The following is a 17,434-nucleotide window of genomic DNA, read 5'->3' as shown; positions in this document are numbered from 1 at the left end:
GCCTGGAAACCCTAATGCTTAGATATCATCTCTATTAAATAACTGGGGGGATTCAATACCATATACTTCTATTTTTAAAAATGTTACCAAACTTATAAAATGTGAGAAAACCAAAGAGTATGGTAAGGAGATAGACAGCATGTCTCAGAATAAAACATAAGACTTCATCCTTAAGGCCTCTAGAAAGGAGGCATCCTCGAGTTCCTAGGGAAGGAAGGCTTAAGAAGTACTCATTTTGTCCTGTAGGAGGATGTCCTCTTTGATGTGGTCACCGGTATAGGTGACCCTGGACTGACTTGAACACAGTAACATCTGTTCCAATAAATATCACCTACAAAGAAAATTCTTACAACTTTGTATTCCATGGACTCTACTCACCACATCCCATGACTCCACTAGTGGAATGCTTTTAAGTAAAGTTCCATATTCATTACAGTGGAAATCCAGGTGAGCTTTTCCTTCAGCATCTATTTGGGTAACAGCTACCACGGAAAGCAAATCCAGCTCATCTTCATAGTCCACAATTTTAAAAGTCTCAGGGAATAGATGGGTAAGGCAGAGGAAAAGAGAGGCAAAATCCGGTTATCCAGTTAGGATTATTTCTATTTGTAGTTTAACTGTTCTATTACTTATTTTTAAAATGTAAAGAGAGGAATGAATGGATGAGAGCATAGGTAGAAATGGGTCTCTACTTTCATGCCTAGTAAAGTCCCAAGATTCTGAAGACTGCAACAGTATCCTACTGATTCTGACAGACCAAGTCTATGTAGATCTCAGCCAAAATATTACTGAAATTCTGTTATGACAGCAAACTAGAACTTCTCCAAATTCAAAAGAGGTACTCAACTGTTGCTTCTGACATGTGTGTTCACTGGTTTCCACATAGGACTAAATATATGAAGTTCAGTTCTGAAACCCAAAAACTACCCACTTCCTTACCTCAGAAAAACACAAGTCATTTCAAGAAGAACTGACAGCCTATCACATACTATTTATGACTCTATTGGCCATCTTTTTTTTTTAATGCTTTTTGGTTTCCTAAAGAAAGCAAAAATGGCTGCTTATACTTGAGGGAGAATATTAATTAGGAACTGAAATCCAACCCACAGAACAGGACTGGGATGAGAGATGTTAGCTGGAAATGATTAATGATGGTAAAGTCTTAAGAGAGAAAAATCTAACCCCAAACTCTGTTTAAGGAAGTAAACCTGTGACTCCAACAGCCTCACAGGAGAAGCAGATCCATGCCAGCCATCCAGGGATGGACCATAGGAAGGGACATTTTGGCAGGCACAAGTTTCTTTGAACCACCACATACTAATCCTTCACTCACATTTGGTCAAACTGCTTTTTCATCTATTTATATTTTCTGCCTTTACTACCCATGACATAAAAATTTATAGAGATTTATTACACATGGTTTCTTTTTATTTACTTTTTTGCCTTAATACTACCTTGGTCAAAATTCAAAGAGTAGACTTCTTGCCTGGGTGTAGTGATTTTATAGCCTTTAGTCACAACCCTTTCAGCTTCTCTTTTATAGGCTAAAAGTTTTTATTCTCTAATCTCTTGATGTAGAGTATCTCTCTCTTTGTTACCACCTTCTCCTTGTTAATTATTTTTGCTACCTTTCAGTAATTTTAGTATGTCTTTCTCGAATATAGTTTTATACACAGGGAGCTTTCTGCTTTGTTCTCAATAGATTTCTATGGTTCAAAAAAATATACATGTATTTATTTTATATACCTTTATTTTACATATTTTATATGTTATATATTTCATAAAATATATATATGTACATATATACATAATACATTACATAATATACAAATGTACATATATAATTTCTTTTTTGAGAGTAGCCATATACTGGGTCACCTCCAATCTTTTTAAAAGATTTTCAAAAACTATCCTTAGAAGGCTACTCTAATGTTTCTATCTAGAAATAGTTATGCAATCAAACAGTTTTCTGGTCCAGACAGATTTAGAATTCATGCAATGGTTATATATTTGAAGCATGATCACTGTCCGTTGATTTCATAAGAACTTTCAATGCCTCTTTAAAAGAAAAGGATAAAAATGTATTAGCTCAGTGACTGGCAATGTCAAGTTCAGGCCAGAGGCTGAACTAATTTATCACACCCTCACACCCTTCTTCCCTGGCCCACGATCATTACCAAACATATCCATGTCTTGTAAGTAAAAAATAAAGCAAAAGCCATAAAGTCATAAGGATATAATTAAAGTATTTTCTATTAAGAAATTTCCCTAGAAATGTGCACATTAACAAAACAAAACCATAAGCTAGCAGTGTTTTCAAATTATTTCAGTCCTAAGAACATTTCTGCAAATAAAATCTTACAAATAATTCCAGTATGAGAGGAGAGGATGATGGGGATGCACTGATTGAAATACCATGCACAATCCTACCAATGAAGAACGCATGGAACTGCTCACCCCCAACCTATATCCCAGAGTCTGGGAAGCAGAATTTAAAAACCACAGGGCTAGTACACACTAGTTTGATTTGTTATCTCAGGCTAAAGTAATACCTCTTGTTCTGGGTCATCATCCAGAAGGTTAAAATTTTTTTTCACCACCCGTCCAGAAGCTGTAACAACGGGTAAGTTTTCATTCTATCATATGGAGAGAAATAAAAAGATATGATGAGTCCTTTTATGTGCAATAAATAGCAAAACTACTAAATTTTGTTAAACAACCAACCTTATCCAACATCCACAATTCTTTCCTCTACTGAGAAAATTCTGAATCAGATTTCTCATCCTCTAATTAGTAAAAATACTTACTATAATAAATTACGGATAAAATGCCATTATAGGCAAACAATAAATACAAAGGTTACAGATTTGCTACTTCACTCGCCCTTCTGATTTTTGCTTTAGTATAAGTACAGCAATGCTACAGTGGATCAGCTTTTGGAAATTTCTCTCTGCATAATTTTCTTCATGTTCTTAATTTGTACACTAAAGAAAAAGAACTATTTGGAGTTACAGCATGGTATGTGATTTTTAAAGATTCATATCTACCCCAATCTAAGTTTGCATAATTAATTAAACCCAAAGGTCGAAAATTCATCAATAAAAACTGAAAGAGAAACCCAGAAAAGAAACAGAAATTAGCAAAAGATAAGCTCAATATAATCAACTCTTTTCAAATCTCAATTGTGCATGGGGCTAAGACCAGCTACCTACATAGACAAAAAAATCCAGACTTTTATTCTGCTGCTCTTTTCAGCCACACTAAAAGACAAACACATTTGTATACTATATTCTCAAATAGAAAGACAGTGATATACAAAGAATTTTAAAGTACTCCTGGCTTACATTGTTCTTCTCCCTGTTGGCCAAAATGACAAAATCTTCAGAGATCTGATGCTGGGCACTATTATTTTCTACTTCATTTAGCTTTAAAACTCTGAAAAGAGAAAAAAGATCCTAAGACCTCAACACATCATCAAAGTGCCAAAGTTGAACTACTGAAATGAAACTCAACAAATGAAAATTACAGGAACAACACTAAGTTAGTTCTCCTCTCCTCCTGTGGAGTCTGAAATATTAATGTCTGATCACTTTAGCATCCATAAACTTCAAATTCAGAGATTTTTGTTAAACAGAAAAACCTGTGACAACAGGTACTCCTGAAGTAGGTAATGAAGCAGCTTCCTCAGGCCTAAGCCATCTTCCAAACTGGCTTAATGAAAGTTACTCTAAAGAACCTCATCTTTGTCATCCTGCAATAGGTCTTTAACGTTTCAGCTTTAATGGTGGCATTATAGTAGATATTGGCATTTTTTACTTCTGAAGATAGAACGAGATATCAATGAACAACACTCAGAATTAACTATAAGGCAGACTGGATTAGGAACTAAACCTAAACTAAGAGTTTTCATAAAAGAGTAATATTTAAAAACTGCAATTTACTTAATACTTTTATCGTAGGATTATATTTAAAGATTTGGGGTTTCTGAGTGCAAATGGCCTAACGGATCAAACTTACTAAGCAAGAGAAAAGAAAATAATTTGCTCACCGCCCACACAAATCTGTTTACAACATTAACAAGCTTCAAAAGCACAATGTTCTCAAAGCTTAAAGTCTCAGACGCAGGCAAAGAGAATAGCAGGGAGAAGCAGCTACTGTGGCCAGAGAGAGCCAGAAGCCTTAGAGTTTGCCAGAGGCAAAGAAATCAGATTATATTTTAAATTACTCAATTTGTTATCTTAAATTAAAAAGTGCCAATATTTAAAAGTGCCTATCTTCTAGAACCTGGCAAAAGGGCACACACTCTTTGTAGACCTTATTTTCTTAAGCTCAAACTACTATTAAAAGGTGGGTAATGGGGCACCTGGGTGGTTCAGTCAGTTAAGCATCCGACGCTTGATTTCAGCTCAAGTCATGATCTCAGGGTTGTGAGATCAAGCCCTGCATCAGGCTCCACACTGGGAGTGGACCCTGCTTAAGATTCTCACTCTCCGTTTGCCCATTCCTTCCTCTCTCTCTTAAAAAAAGAGAGAGAGAGAGAAAGAAAGAAAGAAAAGGTGGGTAGGCAACAAACATTAAAACCAAGGGTTGCTAAAGCTGAACTACAGTTTTTAAGACTTCTTATAAAAGTTCATAATCTTATTTAAGTCCCTTTATCTTCTTTATAAACAATCCAGAAAGGTAAACTAATTAACATGAAGCATAAGAAATACAGAAGGCAGACAATGTCTTTCTTATTCAAGAAATTTACTGAGCACCTACTCTGTGCTAGGCACTATGCTCAGTGCTGGGGTTATAGTCAGCAAAACAGACTCTTTCCCTGTCATTACTGAGTTGATGACTCCAAAGCTAGATATTTAAACAGATAATCAAACAAATAATTAATTAAAATTGCTGTGTTAGAGGAGGATAACACAGTGCATGCAGTGAAAATATGATGGGGGAGCTAATCTAACGAGGGGTATCAGGCAAGGACTAGGTGCAAAGGAGATATTTAAGCTGGCGACGAAATATGAATAGAAGTTAGGCAAGAGAACAGGGAGGGGAAACACACTCCAAACAGAGGAAACAGGTCCCTGGCTGTCTGATAAGACAGCATTACTGAAATAAACTGAGTGGGAGGAGAGTCTTTCAGACCATGCTAAGTGAATGATGGTCTTTATCTCAGGAATAAGAAGCCATAAAAAGGTTAAAGCAGAATCCACTTGGTTAGGATTTTGTGTTTGTTAATGGTTCTAAAAATCACTCTCACTGCTGAGAAGAAAACAGACTTAAAGAGTATAAAAACGGATTCCTGGGAGTCCTGTAAGTAGACTATTACTAGAGTCCAGGGTAGTGATGACAATGGTCTGACTCACAGGATATATGGGGGGGTGTGTATGTGTGAGAGAGAAAATGCACATGAGTATATGTATATGTACTGAAGAAAGACAAAAAGGTAACAAAGTGTTCAGAATAATTCCAGATTTCTAGCATGAGAGGTTTGGGCCAGGATATAAATTTTGGAGTTTTGGTGTATACATGATCTATGAAGCCGAGGGAATAAAAAGAATCAATAAATAGAATCATGCAGAAAGGGAATGAAGAGTGAGAAGAAAATAGGGTCTAAATCCTGAGGACATCCAATAACTAAAGTCTGAGTAGAAGAGAAAGAACGTGAAAGGATACTAAGAAAGACACATCAAAGAGGGAGGAAAATATTCAGAACTGTGGTGTCAGGGAAGCCAAATGAAGAGTGTTTCAAGGAAGGAAAGGTCAACTGGATGGAAGATGTGGGTCAACAAAGCAAAACAAGGTTTACTTCAGGGGTGCCTGGGTGGCTCAGTTGGTTAAGCAACTGCCTTCGGCTCAGGTCATGATCCCGGAGTCCCTGGATCGAGTCCCTGGATCGAGTCCTGCATCGGGCTCGCTGCTCGGCAGGGAGTCTGCTTCTCCCTCTGACCCTCCCCCCCTCATGTGCTCTCTCTCATTCTCTCTCTCTCAAATAAATAAATAAAATCTTAAAAATATATATATTAAAAAAAAAAAAACAACAAGGTTTACTTCAAACAACTCCTGTTCTAAAGCTGTCTTTTAGAACAAAGACAAATCATTTCTCTCCTTAATCCTGAAGAATTAAAACATGATGAGGACAAGCCAATCTGAATCTTTTACCCATATATCATCCATCAAAGAATTTATTTAAATATAACACCTACAAAGAGTAATGATGAGGCTGAAAGAATAAAGTTTTCTAGATGCCAGTCTCTGAGGAAGCAACCTGTAAAGCTAATTATTTCTATAATTGAGTCAACAGTTAGCTGGCAAAAAATAAACATGCCAATAAATGCTTCCAAAAGCTACTTTTCACTTTAAAGTAATTAATAAAAATACTCACTTGACCTGATTTGGGCCGACATGTATTATTCTACCAGAAGCATCAGGATGAAAATAGATCCAGTCAGATTCTAGAGAACAACATTCCATTTCTTGGATCCCATTTTTTGCCTGAAGTTGGGTAAAAATATTGAAAATAAAGATTAAGGGAAAATAAAGTAAGTTTTCAAATCTAACCTCAGTCACAGATCAGTAAATCAAAGGTACAGGGCAGAGAAAATATCAACAGTTGAACTGGGATATGTCTAAGAATTGAATCAGGACACTCACACTTGAGAAATCCAGAACATTTACCCTGTACCATACAATTTACCTCACAAATAATAACTTAACAGTTATCATATCTCAAGCATCTAATTTGTATCAGGTACTGTAGTAGATGTTTTAGAGTCATTTCATTTAACAACACTCAAAGCATATATTATATCCCCACTTTGATGAGGAAACTGATATATAAAAAGGATGAATCATTTGCTCAATCTTTTACACAGCTGCTCTGAATCTGAGGTTCAAGGACTTGTTCCACAACGTAACTCTGTACAATCATGCACACACGGTTCCCTATGACTTCTTCCTCCCTTGCCTATCCCCAATAAACTGTCAAAAGGAGTGGTTAGCACAAAGATAAACATGCAACCCAACCCCAAATCTCAGAAACAGGTCATATAAATCTCCTTGGATAAGTCCAATATAAACCTCTAATAATGAAGAAATGGTCTAATACTGCTTAGCCTTTTAGGCAAGTAGATATTTATTTCATGGTAGGACATTTAGACATTAAAATAAAGAAAAGAAAAAGATACCTCCATGATATAGGACCACATACATACATTAATGTTTTGCCTTATACATAGGAGCACTAAGAACTAATATTAGCATGGATACATTGATTTCATTTAATTTCTTTATTTCCCCAATGTAAAGTGAAGTGATACCACCTTTCCTATTAGATACTTATAAAACTTTTTAATTATTGACTTATTAATTTCATTAGCATATACTGACAGGACACTATGTTTTAAGTATCACATTAGGTGTTTGTACCTCACATGAACTAAACATAACTCTTGCCATCAAAAAGCTCATAATCAAAAAGGGAGCCAGAAACATAAACAGAAATAAGACAGTATAGAAAACAAAAAGAAACAAAAAGTGTAGAAAACAAAGTAATCAAGCCATGCACAGGATATTAACAAGCATCCAATCCAGGTGAGCAGAATATTAGAAGAAAAAACAGAGCTTAGGGCGCCTGGGTGGCTCAGATGGTTAAGCGTCTGCCTTCGGCTCAGGTCATGATCCCAGGGTCCTGGGATGGAGTCCTGCATCGGGCTCTCTGCTCCTTGGGAGCCTGCTTCTCCCTCTGCCTCTCTCTCTGTCTCTCATGAATAAATAAATAAAATCTTAAAAAAAAAAAAAAAAGAAAGAAAAAACAGAGCTTAAACTAAGCCTTAAAGGACGAGCACAAAACGGCGAAAAAGAAGAGATGGCAAAACACAAAACACAGAATGTTAATCCTATATAGCATGTATATGTGTACACATGAATAAAAATTTTAATTTTGGCTCCTACAAAAGAAATACAATGACTAGGGAAGTAGGTGGGGGCTATGTCACAAGTGCTTTGTTTGCCATGCTTTTAAAAAAATGGAATTTGGGCGCCTGGGTGGCTCAGACGGTTAAGCGTCTGCCTTCGGCTCAGGTCATGATCCCAGGGTCCTGGGATCGAGTCCCACATCGGGCTCCCTGCTCCTTGGGAGCCTGCTTCTCCCTCTGCTTCTCTCTCTCTCTGTCTCTCAGGAATAAATAAATATATAAAAAAAAACTTTAAAAAATGGAATTTAACACATTTTCTGTATTAGTGAATGTTTTAATTTTTCAGGAATTTTTATAAGTATTCTAATAATTTCTAATAGGAATGGTGGTATTATTATATTGTACATATAAGGAAATCAATTTAATTAAACACCTTGGTTGCAACCACTGAAATTAATGTGTCCAATATGGCATTAGCTCTGGATGCCCCTTTGTTTAAGATAAAACAGGTACATACTTATACACATCTTTCTTTAGACAATTCCTTTTATTATAATTACTACTAACATGCGAAAGAAATACTATCTCTTTTTGTGTTAAATATAAGGCAGCATTATTACCAGCTTCTGTAGTTTTTGTTATGTGCTTGAATGCTAGATTTTAAAGCTCAGTTTAATAGAAAGCTTTGAAACATTTTCTGAATTCTTCAGTTTGGCTGCGTTTTTGTGTTATCTACTATAGTTATGTGTTTTTGGGTTATCTACTCTTCTGACTGACAGGTGGAGAAGTAATGGGCATAAGCATCCTTAAGTTAATGTCACTACAGCAAAGCTGTCTGGCAAAAGAATTGAAAACTTCCCCTGGCTTCGGCATTTATGAATATGTTGAAACGTAGATAAGACTAGATGTTATAATCAGTTATTATAGAAGTTGAGTACTTGACAGGCATGCTTGATACAGATGTTGGAGGCCATTTTATATACAAACACACACACAATATGTATTATCAATTCTTATGTAAAAAGAATATGTACTAAATATCCAGAACGTGAATCGTACAGCGTTTGACTGGATAGAAAAGTTAAGTGAAAGAGATGTGACAGGTCCTGATGGCTGAAGAATGTTCACTGGCTGAGAGGTGGACAATCAAATCACAGACTTGTCATGACAGGGAACAGACCCTAGAGAGGCCACTCTAAAAGAAGATATCCCTGGGCTGGGCCAAACAGGAGCTGCCACATGTGATAGGTAAATGAAAAAATGAAAGGGGACAACGTCCCCAAAAAAGAAAACTAGAAGACACTAGACACAGTGTTCCCTGGCAGTGACATCAAAGAAAATAGATAACTGGACCCAAGACTGTGTTGATCTTTGGTGTGGTGAAAGGTGGCCTGTGACTAAAAGCCACTGCGTCCAACAGTGACTGATTGAGCACGATCCTGGAAGAGATGGGTGTGGAATAAGCCGAGTCTGCCTCAGAAAAAGTCAGATCATTTGATATATCAAATATATAGGTTCCAGAAATAAACTACACTAACTCGGCAATACAAAACAAAGGGGAACCCCTCCACCACTCCCTGTGCGTTTGCTCTTTTACGCTTATCTTAATCACTGTGCTTAACAGACTGCATCTTATTTATCTACATGTGTGCTTTCAAGAGTCTAAGCAACTTGAGGGAAGGGAATGTGTCCCCAGCCATGCCTGGCACACATTAGGCCCTCAATAAATTAAATTAAATTAAATTAAATGATAAATCATGCCTAAATCATTTCAAAAAGAAAATAAAGAAAATTAATTCAAGGGGTAGAAATTTCTATTGTCTTACCATGTACCATTTCTTCCTATTCCGCCATAAGTAACTTAACAATGTTCTTGAAAATTCAAAGTGTTTCAATGCTTACATTGTGACCAACAGAGTTTTACCTGGTTCTGCTCTGGAAAGCTAATAACAGCAAACCATGAAAAAACAGACCCAACCACACATTGCACCAGCCTGAACATACTCCATCAATAATTTCCACTATGGAGCTTCAGAGATGTTTGTAGCAATCCCATGAGAAATCTTGGGTTTCTAAAAATTTTCAAATCTTAATGCTTTTAAATTCTTGGTAGTACACACAAGTGTTTGTCATATTCTTTGTAGTCTTCTGTACCTAACAATGTTTACAAAGTATCAACACAAACAAATAAAAAGTAATTCTTAGGAATTCTTATTATAGAAGCAGAAAATAAAGAATTTCTGATACAAATTTACTATTCAAAGTCTGATCACTCATGACTTACCAAGGAATTATCTTTCAGGGCACAAATATGGAAAACTCCTTTCTGTTTCTTCTTATTAGGCGTGATGATGTAGTGCCAAGGGTGGCCTCCAATCTGAAAAGCGTTCTCCAGGGAGGATACCTCAAAGAGCAGTGGAGGTGTGTCTGCAGAGATGGGCAAAAGGAATTTATTATTTTCTCTGTTCTGGTAGCCTTGGAACTTTCATGAACGGAATTCAACCCTTCTTTGCGTGTACCATCTATGAATTTTCATTAATGAAAAATTACTACGTTCAGGAAATAAAATATAATCAGGACAGAGGCTGATTGCTAAGAAGAGAGAAAGCTGGTAGGAAACAAATGCTGTTATGAGGTCAACTTTCTAGACATCTGTTTTCAGAGTATGTGTGACCTGCAGCTGAATGGAGATAAAAAGTGGGCTGAAGGTGCTTATGAGGAGAAAAAATGACAAAGTACATCTAATAAAAGCACCATTTACTAGGCATGTATGTCTCAGACTCTGGGTTAGATACTATTTCCAACACTCATAACAATCCTAATAGGTAATTAAGTCTAATAATTCCTTCAGATGTGAGGAAGCGATCTTCCATATTCCAGACTAACAGGTTATACTTAGCAAACTTTATCAGAGCAGTCTTAAGATTTCCAGTGTAGAAGTGCTATTGGTCATAATGAATGTAACCACTTAGGACAGGTAGGTCCTGTCACAATGGAAGCTTTATTAAAGGGTAGCCACTACTACTAATCATCTTTAGACAAGTTAACTAGTTTAGATACATCTAGTGAGTCACTGTCATTTAGAGACTGACACCATAAAAGTATCTGTTGGTGCCTCTTAGTCTTTTTGATAACAACTAATTTTAAGTAGAGTGAAACAGATGTACTTAGAGAAATGCTTAAGTGGAATGTACTACAGCTTTAAAAGACCAGAATAGCATTTGGACAGTACTTGGGAAACATCACAAAGCACACAGTCTGTTTCAGCAGGTGGTTAATCTACGACTCGTTTTTTTTACCCCTCTACCTTAAGAGAGGTTATGAGGCCATCACTGTCAGTAAAGGGGCTTGCGGTAGGAAGACTCAAGAATCACATGTTACATATAGAAGTGTGTACTCTACTAGGCTTCTTCATACAGACAATTTACCACTTGGTGTTATACACAGGAGAAAAATAATGAAAAGTGAAATCACAAACTGACAGTCCTGAGAAAGAGACAAGTATAAACATATTAAATATGCTTAAAGTGCGTTTTTTTTTTTTTAAACTTCTAGGAAAAGAGTAATATTCTTAATATATAAAGAAGTCTTTTTAGGGTGCCCGGGTGGCTCAGATGGTTAAGTGTCTGCCTTCAGTTCAGGTCATGATCCCAGGGTCCTGGGATCGAGTTCCGCATCAAGCTCTCGGCTCAGCGGGGAGCCTGCTTCTCCCTCTGCCTCTCTCTCTCTGTCTCTTATGAATAAAAAAATAAAATCTTAAAAAAAAAAAAAGAAGTCTTTTAATAAGAAAAATATGAACCCAACAGAAAACTGGGCAAAAAACATCAGTAAGTAAATTATGAAAGAAGTACAAACATCATATGTGATAATATGGTAGCTATCAAATGATGGTGAACGAGGAAAAAAAATATAAAAAGAAAAAATATAATTAGAGTTTGAATTTGGGGTTAAAATTTCAAGTAGGTATGTTGTAGAGAATATAAAATAGGTATGAACAATAGGAAAAAAAAGTCAATCCAAAAAGATGTATTTAAAAAGAAATGCTTTTCTAAGCAGTTGCTAAAAATGGCCCCAAAGTAGCAGCAGGACTCTGTTCATCACAATTCTGATGGGTCCCCACTAACCTCAAGAGCCCGAATTTTGATCTCTAATAATATTTTCAGTTAAAGAGTCCTAGAAATTCTGAGAGTAGCAGATTCCATGTCTTGTAGTGAGGAAATTTTAAGATAGGTCTGAACCAGCTGGTTATTGCTATAAAGGATATTTTACAAGGATGTCAATGTAGTATTAAAAGAATAAGAGAACCAACAAAAGGAGCTCCTACTGGCTAGACTGTGGAAAGAGAGGCATTAAAAAGAAAATAATAATTATTATAATGCTCTGAGTCTGTGAAAGGTCAAGCAATGATACTTCAGATTTTTAATATAAATTGTACAAAATGGTTGTATGGTTTATAAAAGAATGGCTATAATAGGATAATGAATTTTCTGTAACTTTAAAATATAGGGAATATATCAGGCAAATGCAAATTAAAACCACAATGAGATATTGCCTCACACCTGTTAGAATGTCTATTATCCAAAAGATAAAGAACAACAGGATGTTGAAGAAAGGGAACCCTCATGCACCACTACTGGGAATGTAAATTGGTGCAGGCACTATGGAAAACAGCATGGAAGTTCCTCAAAAAATTAAAAATAGGGGACGCCTGGGTGGCTGTCGGTTAAGCATCTGCCTTTGGCTCCAGTCATGATCCCAGAGTCCTGGGATCGAGTTCTGAGTTCTGTGTCGGGCTTCTTGCTCAGCGGGGAGCCTGCTTCTCCCTCTGCCTGCCACTCCCCTGCTTGTGCTCTCTCTCTCTTTCTCTGTCAAATAAATAAATAAAATCTTACAAAAATAATTAAAAATAGAACTACCATATGGTCTAGTAATTCCACTACTGGGTATTTACCCAAAGAAAATGAAAACACTAATTTGGAAAGATAATATGCACCTCTATGTTCACTGCAGCATTATTTACAGGAGTTCATAGAGACAGAGAGCAGATTGGCGGTTATCAGAGGGGAAAGGGTTGAGGGGTGTTTGAAATGGGTGAAGGAGGTCAACTGTATGGTGATAAATGGTAACTAGATTTACTGTGGATTTACATAGATTTACACTACGTATCACTTAGTAGTGTATACAAAAATGAATTTTTTTTGAGGTGAAAGCAGAGTTTATTGAAGGTATGGAGCAAGCAGATATAGACAGACACTCCATGGGACTTGGAAAGGAAAGGAGCATGAGTCTCATCTTTGTTCAGAGTCTGGGGTTTTTTATTGAGGATGGTGGTTTGGTGTACACATCCTCTCAGGTATCCAGGAACAGTTCAGAACAAAGATGAGGGCTCAGGTGTTATTCCTTGGAGCCAGGGGGTCTTGGCATGGAGATGTCTAGCTCTGATGGTCTGGAATGCATATGTGATAACTTCGTCCAGTCATTCTCACCTGGTCCTTCCTTGGATGTTATTTATTCTAGAGAATCATCAACTCTTTGTCCCTTACAAGGAGGACATGCACTATTTGCATTATAAGGCATGTGTAAAGTGGGATAGGGGTGCAGGTCCTGCCTAGCAAGAATAGAAACTGGAAAAGAAGCAAAGGAAAAAAACAGCTTTTTCTCTCATGGGGTCCCCTTCAATTTCTCGCTCATTCCCTACGATGAGATTTTTATCTTCCTAATTCTTAAGGGGTGTTGAAAAGTGAAGGTCTCATCTTCTGTAACTTCTTCAGGCTGAAAGAGATTATAGATCCTACCTATTGAGAGGCATAAAAATCCTGAGCTATCTCACTACATGGAGGGTCCCTAGGAGCAGACTGTTTGAGCTGGAGGCACTCATGAGGCCTCATCATAAGAATGGGATGCTTCCTACAGTTTCTATTGACATAATTTGTCTGGCATATTTATGCAGAGCATGTGATAACAATAGCTCCCTCAATAAAAAGACCTAGCATACGTATTATCATAGCTAGTAAAAGAAGTGGTTTCCATCAGGACTATCCATTTCCGCTAAACCAGGAAGAAATCCAATCACTGAGAGAATTAGAGGAGTCAGACATTGCTTTAATTTCTATGTGCATGTCTGCTAAAACTTTGGATATGTTAGAGTTATCAGGGATATATACAAAATATTTAGTCTCAATATTAGCATAAGTTTCTTCTTGAGCTACAGTCAAGATATCAAGGACCATTTGTTTTTGGAGGTCCACCTTTCAAATTTGTGGGTGACTGCATGTTGGGTTTGGTTAAAGGTGGCCACTATATGCGTGGCTAAAGCCTATATTTGTAATTTTACAGCTATAGAGGAAGCTCCTGGGAAAAATATGGCTAAGGGATAAAACCATCAAGAATCCCGCTTTGCCTGATGTCTAGCCTTAGTAATATCCTAATTATGAAGAATCACTTGCAAGTGGGAGATGACTTGTCCTGGGAAAAACTGAATTATTATGCTGTACACCTGAAACTAATCTAATGTTATATATACGTATCAATTTTATCTCAATAAGAAAAATAGGTAATCTTATATATTTCTTCTATTAGATAAATGTTTAGGGGCGCCTGGGTGGCTCAGTCGTTAAGCATCTGCCTTCGGCTTAGATAAATGTTTAAAAAATTTTGATACATGTTAAGTGAAAATATAAGGTACAGAACAGAATATATGATATACTACACTTGGTATAAGAAAGAAGGTAACATTTAAAGAATACACACACACGTTTGCTTATTTTTATAAAAACAAACAACAGAGGGATAACCTCGAAACTAAAAATAATGATTACTTCTAGGGGCAGGGTGGGGTAGGGGGAAGGAAGTAACAGAATAAAAGGACTATATATAGAAGTGAAATTTCTCAGACAATATCTTTTTATATAGTTTTGACCTTTGAAATATACACATTTTACAACTTCAAGAATAAAGTCAAAGGGAAAAAGAAACCTAAAATTGAAAACAAACTAAAACAAATGAATCTAATTACATAAAATTGGTAACCTAATCATACAGAAAAATAATTTTAAATAATCTTTGAACACATTACTTCTGTAGTACACTTATTGGGCTATACACTAAGGACAAAAGGAACCATAGAGAAATCTTAACCTTCACAACACTATAGTTTTTAGTGGTAGCACTGATATGGCAATTTTAAGATTATCACATATATAATAGGATAAAATTTTATTAGGAATCAAGTTAAGTGGGAGCCAAAAGAAATACAAATATAAAATAAAAGAACAATTAATTTGGAAATATGAAAATGAACTAATGAATTTTTGTTTTACTATATTTCCCAGCTCTGTTCACCAAAAAATAAAGACAACCAATTGCATTGAGTACAACTAGATCTTGGTCTATGTTGTGGGTTGAACTGTGTCCCTCAAAAAGATAAGTCAAAGTCCTAACCCCTAGTATCTGTGAATGTGACCTCATTTGGAAACAGGGTCTTTGCAGAGATCATATTGGATAAGGGTGGGTCCTAAATCCTATGACTGGTGTGCTTATAAGGAGAGAGAGAGATTTGAAGACAACAGAGTAAAAAAGACCATGTGAAGACAGGCAGAAATGGGAGTTATACTGCCACAAACCAAGAAAGGCCAAGGATTGTCAGCAACAACCAGAAGCTAGAAGAGGCAAGGAAGGATTCTTTCCTAGAGTCTTCACAGGGAAGTCGTCTCTGTCAACACCTTAATTTCAGACTTCTAGCCTCCAAAACTGTAAGAGATTAAATTTTTCTTGTTTAAAGCTACCAGTCTGTGGTGTTACAGCAGCCCTGGGTAACTAACACAGTCAATGATGTTGTTTTCTACTAAAATGGCTCCTTGTCAGATCTAGGACAAGGAAAGTAAAAGACAAACCTGGGATATATTACTGTTCCAGAAAAAAGGAAATTCTCCAAGACTACTGGGGTATGTCAAAATGGGAGTTCTCATTGGCCAAATTTGGGGCAATTTGAACATCATTAAGAATAATGACTGTAACTATATAATTTTGAATAAATAAAAATCCTTGAGTCTATTGGGATTATATGTGTGCTGACCTCTAAAATATTCCGCCACCATTGGAAGTGACTATTATACCAACTCCTTGTTCAAATATTGATAATTAAAGAGAAGGAATAAGTATTTACTGTCACTTTTTAGAAGGAATTATAGTTCATTCCTAGGTGAAAAGTGAAAGTCTTTATTTGTGAAAAAATGTTAGTTATTAAAGGTAGAAGGAATGAGAGAATCCTTCAAATGGCCATTCTGCCACCCCAAATGACATACCTGATTCAGGCAAGAATCATTAATAGTTACAGGAATATTCTTATGTTATCTGTAATCATAGAAAATTAAAAATAACCTACATGTCCAGACTAGTGAATTGGTTCAACAAATTTAGAGTTCATCAATAAAATGGTATATAAGTCAAGTTCTTAAAATTTCAAGGAGCTGCATGTGTACATGCATACACAAGGAATCACAATGTAAGCACCACATTCAAGAAGTATTACAAGGTATATAATGAAAACTCAATCTTCCTTTCATCTTATCCCTCAGAGGTAACTACTATTTATGAGGTTTTTGGGTAACCTTCCATACATTCCAAGCAAATCTAAAAGCATGAACTAGGGGCGCCTCGGTGGCTCAGTTGGTTAAGCGACTGCCTTCGGCTCAGGTCATGATCCCAGGGTCCTGGGATCAAGGCCCGCTTCGGGGTCCCTGCTCCTTGGGGAGCCTGCTTCTCCCTCTCCCTCTGCCTGCCACTCCCCCTGCTTGTGCTCTCTCTCTCTCTCTCTTTGTGTCAAATAAATAAATAAATAAAATCTTTAAAAATAAATAAAAACATGAATTAATGAATTTTTGTATATGTATAAAAAAAGTATACTTACATGTATACTTTTAACATGTGAATATGAATTCTTTATACAAATGAAGCTTTTTATATACAATTTTATACTCCTTTTTATCACTTGGTAATATATATTGGGAATTGCTCTATACCAATGCAAAAACAATTTTTTTTAACAATTAAATTTATGATACAGCCAAACAATGAAATGTTAATGCCACCTACCAATGTACATGTTATTTCCAATCATTTGTTATTAGAAACAATGTTGTACTTGTACACTTGTCATTTTGTAGACATGTGAATATATCTGGTATAAATTCTTAAACATGGAATTTTTCAAGGAATATATACATTTAAAGCTTTGATACATATTGACAAACTGTCCTCCACAAAGGACCCCAATAATAAATGAATATACTGTTACAGACTTCTATACTTCTAACAAACACTGTTATGTAACTTTTTGATATTTGAGAATCCGAAAAGATATATCTTATGATAATTTTAATTTGCATTTCTCTTATCAGTGATGTTGGGTTTCACCTTCCCCTAATTAAAAGCCAAACAACTCAGTATCCCCAGGCCTTCAGTTCAATGAATAACTGATAGATTTTGTTAACACCTATTCAATAGCAAAGAATATGCTGTATATATAG

General features: G+C 36.1%; 1 protein-coding gene across 3 annotated transcripts in view; it reads right to left on the bottom strand.

The window, feature by feature from the left end:
- The window catches only part of DCAF17 (DDB1 and CUL4 associated factor 17), a 55,506-nt gene that overhangs the window by 19,898 nt on the left and 18,174 nt on the right, over window positions 1-17,434 (bottom strand). For all 3 annotated transcript variants that reach the window (XM_054506146.2, XM_064586673.1, XM_045868638.3), the window contains exons 9-13: window positions 10,192-10,334; window positions 6,377-6,486; window positions 3,345-3,435; window positions 2,553-2,636; window positions 379-534 (exon numbers count right to left, since the gene is read on the bottom strand). In XM_054506146.2, the coding sequence (XP_054362121.1) occupies window positions 379-534; window positions 2,553-2,636; window positions 3,345-3,435; window positions 6,377-6,486; window positions 10,192-10,334 (584 nt within the window). The remainder of the gene's footprint in view (window positions 1-378; window positions 535-2,552; window positions 2,637-3,344; window positions 3,436-6,376; window positions 6,487-10,191; window positions 10,335-17,434) is intronic.

The sequence above is a fragment of the Mirounga angustirostris genome, unplaced genomic scaffold (genome assembly GCF_029215605.1).
Source record: "Mirounga angustirostris isolate CCGP_5_RB_7025 unplaced genomic scaffold, mMirAng1.0.hap1 SCAF_3, whole genome shotgun sequence".
In the NCBI taxonomy this organism is placed as follows: domain Eukaryota; kingdom Metazoa; phylum Chordata; class Mammalia; order Carnivora; family Phocidae; genus Mirounga; species Mirounga angustirostris.
The sequence above is the reverse complement of the archived record's forward strand: the minus strand, read 5'-3'. Positions and strand labels throughout refer to the sequence as shown.